The sequence below is a fragment of the Sinocyclocheilus grahami genome, unplaced genomic scaffold (assembly GCF_001515645.1).
Source record: "Sinocyclocheilus grahami isolate Dianchi unplaced genomic scaffold, SAMN03320097.WGS_v1.1 scaffold122.1, whole genome shotgun sequence".
In the NCBI taxonomy this organism is placed as follows: domain Eukaryota; kingdom Metazoa; phylum Chordata; class Actinopteri; order Cypriniformes; family Cyprinidae; genus Sinocyclocheilus; species Sinocyclocheilus grahami.
The window spans coordinates 2,920,709-2,928,126 of record NW_015505301.1 but is presented as its reverse complement, the minus strand read 5'-3'; the positions used below and the strand labels follow the sequence as shown (position 1 = coordinate 2,928,126).

Genomic DNA, 7,418 nt, shown 5'->3' with positions numbered 1-7,418 from the left:
AAAAAAAAAAAAATATATATATATATATATATATATATATATATATATATATATATATTTACCTGATTTACATGCATGTACCCAGAGGATATTTTCATAATGTTTTTAGTTTCATTTGGTATGTCAAAGCTGAGTCTGTTTAGATCAGCTGCTCAAGTTCCAACATAAAACATAGATCTTTGCCTGCACGTGAAAATGGTGTGCATTTTTCACATGCCTTACAATCAGTAAACACTGATTTCCGTTCCCACGTTGGTCAAAAAAAAAAAAATTCTGTTTACTTATCCTGCTCTGACCTTAAGGCGGTTTGTGTCTCAAAACACCACAAGGGTTATTGGAAAGCAGATGTTAGACATATGGTGAAGATTTTACTTTATCACAAACAAAAAAAGTATCCATGTTGTAAACGGACAAAAAATTCTCAGAAAAACAAACTATAGAGCTTGGTTTAATGGGTCACAGTTTTTGCTGTTTGTTTTTGATTTCCGTGACATGACTTGTAGGTGTGTCTTGTGTAATTTTGGATTAGAGGATCGAATTAAATTGATATTAAGAAAAACATGTGGGCAGATCTTGCACACCCACTTTTCTGAATGGAGATGTAACACCTGTGCCACAGCCTGAAGATATTTGGCACCTTTTCTGATTCTTGTTTCATAATGACAGTGGAGAAAACAACAGATCAAATAATCTGGCAGAGAATCCATGGAACAATCAAAAGTAATTGCACAACATTTTTATTTTATTCTATTTTATTTTGTTTTGTTTTGAAATGGAAGAAAAATACAAAAATGTTGCTGCTTCAAGTGCACAGGTCTACAGGAATTCCTAGATTATCTTTCAATTGATATTCTATCAATACACCCGCACATCCATCGTCAGTGTCCATTCATTTGGATTTCAGTGTAAAAGTGTTCGTGACTAGAACTGTGGTATGAGTGAGCACTGAAGGTCAAAGCCAAGTGCACATTATATGACTCAAGCCCATGGCCTTTAACTTGGTCAGATGTGGAGGATCTTTCACTGTAAACAGGCATGCCAGGCCTTTGTCAGACTCTATTGTGCCAGAATAGAGGAATGCCCGTAGGCAGGGCGTCAAGCAGGCTTAGTGTGAGACCATTGCATAGTCTAGTCTTGCTGGAATGAGAAGAGTCTCATAACAAAGACACAGTCAAAACTGACTGGCACATCTAAGATTAAGAGTAATGAAGGAATGAAACAAAATGTACACTTAGACATAATGCATATTATGCAATGATTATTTCAGTAATGGCACTTCAATAAGGTTCACTTTGTTAACATTAGGTATACATTGCTGTTCCAGAGTTTGAGGCTAATGTGTTTTTTGGATGCATTAGATGGATCAGAAGTGACAGTATTAACAGTGCTGTTACTTGGGCACCATATCAGCATATTCAAATCATTTCTGAAGGATCACGGGACTTAAAACGGGATTGGTGGAAGCTGGATTAATTCAGCTTTCCCATGTTATGAATATGACATTTTTAAAGATATATTCAAATGCTGTTTTTACAATGACAAATTAAATGCCGTCTTGGTGAGCATTAGAGATTTCTTTCAAAAATCTTGCTGACCCCATATTTTTCAGTGGCAGTGTATACATGTATATTTGGTGTAAACCTTTGACCCAAAACTGATAAATTAACAGGGTGTCCGTGGGTCCTTAAAAAGTCTTAAATAAAGTTTTCCTAATATAAGGCCTTAAAAAGTCTTAAAATGTCTTAAATTCGGATTCGATGGGTCTTAATTTTTTTTGGTCTCATTATCTCAAAATATCTTCAGTCTGTGACCATATACAAATGTGATATTGATTTTTTACAACAGTTCAATAAACTAGAAGTTTATTAAGAGACTTACGTTTTAGACACCATATTGCCTGTTTTTGCACTAGACTTGTTCAAGTCTGCAGAAACCCTGAAGTAAGTAATTTGTGCACATACCTGTGTTTGTGTTTTCCAGATGTGTTTCATTGTATTCTGGACGCCTCATGTTTCTGAACGCATCCTGGTAGATGTCATTGGGGTGGATATGGCCTTCGCACAGCTCTGCATCATTCCACTGCGAGTCTTTTCCTTCTTCCCTGTGCCTGGTACCATAAAGTATTTTCTTTAACCTTTTTACTTGACTTTGTACTGCATATGACTTTATATGATTTACAGTGCATTACTGTATATCTATGTGACCTTGTGTCTGTGTTTTTCTATCAGTTATGGTTCGAGCTCATCTGACGGGCTGGTTAATGACGTTAAAGAGAACTTGTGTGCTGGCACCTAGTTCAGTTCTACGCATCGCTGTGCTCATCACCAGCCTTCTGGTGCTGCCTTACATGGGGTTAGTATACAGAAGGAATATACAGGTGCATCTCAATAAATTAGAATGTCGTGGAAAAGATCATTTATTTCAGTAATTCAACTCAAATTGTGAAACTCGTGTATTAAATAAATTCAATGCACATAGACGGAAGTAGTTTAGTAGTCTTTGGTTCTTTTAATTGTGATGATCTCAACAAATTAGAATATATTGAGATGCACATGTACAAACATGCTAAATGCATCTCATTGAAATATCTTCTGAATGTGCTTCTCTGCTCAGTATGTGATTTGTGAAGTAATTAGCTCTCATACTGCCTCTGAATTTTTACCATTTTTTGAACCATTTCAAATCCCTGTCTGCATTTTGTGAATTAATTATGATTCCACACCTCAGCTAATGCAGACTGCTGCAGCAACTTTTAAAATAAGCTCAGAAAATTGTTATTTAAAGGATCTTTTGGGTTTGTCTTTGTACAGAGTGCATGGTGCCACACTGGGAGTGGGGTCTTTATTAGCAGGATTCATGGGGGAGTCCACCATGGTCGCAGTGGCTACCTGTTACGTATACCGAAAACAGGTGAGAAGCAATCAGACTGCAGAAGTCAATGGTTCTGCAGAAATATTACAGCTTGTGTCCTATATACCTTATTTTTCAATGTGAAATTAAGCTTTTTTTTGTGAATATGCGAGACTTCAGATTCATTAGGCTCTATAGATATAAGAATAAGTGCAGTAAACATAATGCTGTTTATGTGTTTATGATTAAATTTAAGTAATATGATAACAAATCAGTTTGCAACATCAAGCAGCATAATGGACTGTTGTACAGATAAAATATCTGGAAGCAGATGGCACCGGACACCTTACACATTCATGTTAAAAATTCCAGTGATATTATGTTTGTGTGTGCTATTCTCTTAAATCTAAAACAATTATTAAAACAGGTGTAACACTTTAGATTACACATTCACTATTAACTAAGAGTTTTCCCTCAAATAAACTCCTAATTTGCTGCTAATTGATAGTAAGGTAGTTATTGTAGTTAGGGATGCACGATATATCGGCCACCATATCGGTATCGGCCGATAAATGCTCATTTTTTCTGTTATCGGTATCGGCCCAATAAGAAAATTTGGCCGATATCTTAAAGCCGATAAATAATGCATTATTTCCTTCAGAGACACTTCAGATGCGCGCTGTTCGTTTGCAGCCTTTTGTGCAATTGTACGTTGTAATATTGTGTTTATTTGATGTATATCTGATTTATCTCATATAGAATGCGTTTGGTTAAGTTAAAAGAGCGCTTCAGTTTACCGGTGATCAACTCAAACAGCAGTGCACAACATTAATAACTATGATTGGGAATGTTGTGTATATAACATTCTAATGAGAACATTATTATAATAAAACGTTGTGCATTCTTTGGGTTTAGTTGCTGTGTTTCAGCGCGTTGTTATGGGAAGAGCGCATCCACAACAGGATCACACATTCTGACTATAGCATGCAATAACTGCGTCATTTTGTACATATATAAGTTGTAATATTATGTTTATGTTGTATTAATATTAATCTCAGGATGCATTTCCTTGAGTTAAATAAGCTGCCAGCAAAACGCTTCAGTTTACCGTGTTCATTCAGCTCTTCAGCTTCAGCACGCGCAGCTCAACGGCTGCTATTTAAAACAGTGGTATTAATTTGTTACTTTTTCAAAATCATTGATACATTATTAATAATAACAACCACTTGTATTTTTCTATTATTATTTTCATCAGCAATATGGTTTAGTAATTAAAATCATTTAATTATTGTCCGTGCAGAGGCTATTCCGTTTTATTGATCTATGGCGCATTCATTTTGATTCTTTACACGTGTAATGATGTCCAATGACTTGTTTGCATTATTTATGCATTATTTTATTTGTAAGACTTTTTTATGACTAAATTTGGTAATGGGAGAGTAAAATTATTTTTAAAACATACACCGTTCAAACTAGGCTGCTTATGTTGAAGTGTTCGGGATGTGGTTTTTAATGATGAGACCTTTTTTGTAATCAGGCTCTCAAAAAGTATATAAAAATTTGGATATAGATTAATCGGCCAACATATCGGTTATCGGCTTTCAAAAATAAAGGATTATCGGTTATCGGTATCGGCCAAAATTTTCATATCGGTGCATCCCTAATTGTAGTAATTACAGTTAGGATAAAACAAAATGCTATTGTTATTTTTTATTTAGTACTGACCTGAATAAGATATTTCACAACGTTTACATATAGTTCACAAGAGAAAATAATAATACCCATTCAAAAGTTAACAAATGCTTGATTCTTAATACTGTGTTGTTACCTGAATGATCCACAGCTGTTTTTTTAGTGATAGTTGCTCACGAGTCCCTTGTTTGTCCTGAACAGTTAAACTGCCTGCTGTTTGTCAAATCCATCAGGTCCCACAAATTCTTTGGTTTTCCAGCATCTTTTGCATATCTGAACCCTTTCCAACAATGACTGTATAATTTTGAGATCCATATTTTCACACTGAGGACAACTGAGTGTGAAAACATTAGAGACAACTTGCTCATAATGCACTACAACAATGCATTAAGAGCAAGAACAAAATGAAGATATGTACATTTTTCTTATTTGACCTACTGTAAATATCATGCTTTTTTTTTTTTCATTTAGTACTGCCCTTCAGAAGCTACTTACATGTTTACCAGAACACAAAATAAGTTCAATTTACCCTGATCTTCAAGTTCAAATTCAGGCTCTTAATTCAATGTGTTTCCTTCTGGAGCATCAAGGAGTGTTTGAACTTTTTATAATACAAACCCGATTCCAAAAAAGTTGGGACACTGTACAAATTGTGAATAAAAACAGAATGCAATGATGTGGAAGTTTCGAATTTCAATATTTTATTCAGAATACAACATATGACATATCAAATGTTTAAACTGAGAAAATTTATCATTTTATGGGAAAAATGTTGATTTTAAATTTCATGGCATCAACACATCTCAAAAAAGTTTGGACAAGGCCATGTTTACCACTGTGTAGCATCCCCTCTTTTTATAAGAGTCTGCAAACGTCTGGGGACTGAGGAGACATGTTGCTCAAGTTTAGGAATAGGAATGTTGTCCCATTCTTGTCTAATACAGGCTTCTAGTTGCTCAACTGTCTTAGGTCTTCTTTGTCGCATCTTCCTCTTTATGATGCGCCAAATGTTTTCTATGGGTGAAAGATCTGGACTGCAGGCTGGCCATTTCAGTACCCGGATCCTTCTTCTACGCAGCCATGATGTTGTAATTGATGCAGTATGTGGTCTGGCATTGTCATGTTGGAAAATGCAAGGTCTTCCCTGTGTAAGTCCCTCAGTTGTCCTCAGTGTGAAAAGATAGATCTCAAAATCATTCATTCATTGTTGGAAAGGGTTCAAATATGCAAAAGATTTATCTGTTCAGGACTCATGAACAACTATCACAAAACAAGCAAACAAAAAAATAGCTGTGGATCATCCAGGTAACAATACAGTATTAAGAATCAAGCATATGTAAACCTTTCAACTGGGTCATTTTTATAAATCCAACTATTATTTTCTCTTGTGGACTACATGTAAACATATTTTATGTGAAATATCTTATTCAGGTCAGTACTAAATAAAAAATAACATGCATTTTGTACAATCCCTCTTATTTTGGTAAAATAATTCAAATTTTGCAGATTCTGCAAAGTGTATGTAAAATTTTGACCATAGCTGTATGTGTTTAGGTATTGGGTAGGGTATGTTGAATATGTTCATGCAGAATATGGCATTAATATGCTAGTAATATTCATGCTAATAAGCAATAGTGAATAGTGCTCTCTAATCGAAAGTGTTACCAAAACATGCTTTTAAAATCCTTATGTTTCGTATCTCTTCTGCAGTATTTATCAGTCTCACTGTCTGTTTTCAGAAGAGAACCCCAGAAGCAGAAATGGTTGTGGAGGACAACTCTTCCCCGATGAATGAAGCCGCCTCCAGGACCAAGTTAGATGTCACTGAAGAGGCTGAGAATGAGCAGGTGGAAACAGAAGATGAATGAATCAAGGCATGGAAAGAAAAACATAGGTGGAAGATACATGTTTTCCTTTCATTTGCAGATGAAGTGCAGTACAATGTCTTGGGATTTGACGACAAGAAGCAACTAGTACTTTATAATTTTTTTTTTACATTTCTACAATCTCTCCATTACCCCAGTGGAATTGCCAGCTTGATTGATGCTTGTATGAGGTAGAATGAGCAGATTTGCATGTCTACATCAACTGCACTCCTGCACTCAGGCATATTTACACAGATGTCTTCCAAAGTTCCTGTTCTGCAGCCTCTGAACATTTTTGCCAAAATAGACCATTACAATCAGAAAACAAATCCTTGCAGAAAGACTGCACCAAGAACAGGCTTCAAAAATGTGTTTTAATGACTGAACTATTATCTGAGCTTTGACCCTGAGACATACCGTCCGTTTCCTCTTGCCTTGAGACGCACAATGAATAGTTACACTTCTGAGTGTATTATAACTTGCTCAAGAGGAATTTATTTTACTGACTTGGGGCACATACTAGATTTGATTGTGTATGTCAGTTGATTTATTTTTGTATTCACGGCACAAATTCAGGTTTTGTATACTTTGCAAATGTCACTATGGAGATATTTAGGTCTGAAGATCACTTCTATGTACAAAAGACTGTTTATTTGAGCTTTTGGGAAAGCATGAACAGATCATTTCTGATCAGATCTGATCCAGTATTTTGTGTTGGGACCACATTATAGAATCCATTTTCTTTTTTTATTTTCCAGATCTTAGAAATTTACTGTAAGTTTCACTTTCAATATCTATTTTGTCAAATTATTAAATGGAATGCAGTTTTGAGGTACTGGTTTACTTTAGGTGCTCGTGTTACTCGGTGCTTGTGGTCTAATGGAATGACAGCTCATATGTCAGCACTTATGAATGCTTTATGCTTATTAAACTAATGTTGTGCTAAAGCTTTTGTTGCATTTCTCATGTTTTGTGCATATTAAAGTCAGAGCCTGAATAGAATAGTCATAG

At 35.3% G+C, this 7,418-nt stretch overlaps 1 protein-coding gene across 4 annotated transcripts in view; it reads left to right on the top strand.

The window, feature by feature from the left end:
- Positions 1-7,354, top strand: part of LOC107589954 (progressive ankylosis protein homolog B-like) — a 21,981-nt gene extending 14,627 nt beyond the window's left edge. For 2 of the 4 annotated variants that reach the window (XM_016278544.1, XM_016278546.1), the window contains exons 9-12: positions 1,981-2,110; positions 2,229-2,352; positions 2,811-2,910; positions 6,282-7,354. In XM_016278544.1, coding sequence (XP_016134030.1) covers positions 1,981-2,110; positions 2,229-2,352; positions 2,811-2,910; positions 6,282-6,410 — 483 coding nt within the window. In that variant the 3' untranslated portion in view covers positions 6,411-7,354. Of the gene's footprint in view, positions 1-1,980; positions 2,121-2,228; positions 2,353-2,810; positions 2,911-6,281 lie in introns of those variants that run through there. The other 2 variants (XM_016278545.1, XR_001609728.1) reach the window with 2 other exon arrangements.
- The last annotated feature ends 64 nt before the right edge of the window (positions 7,355-7,418 follow it).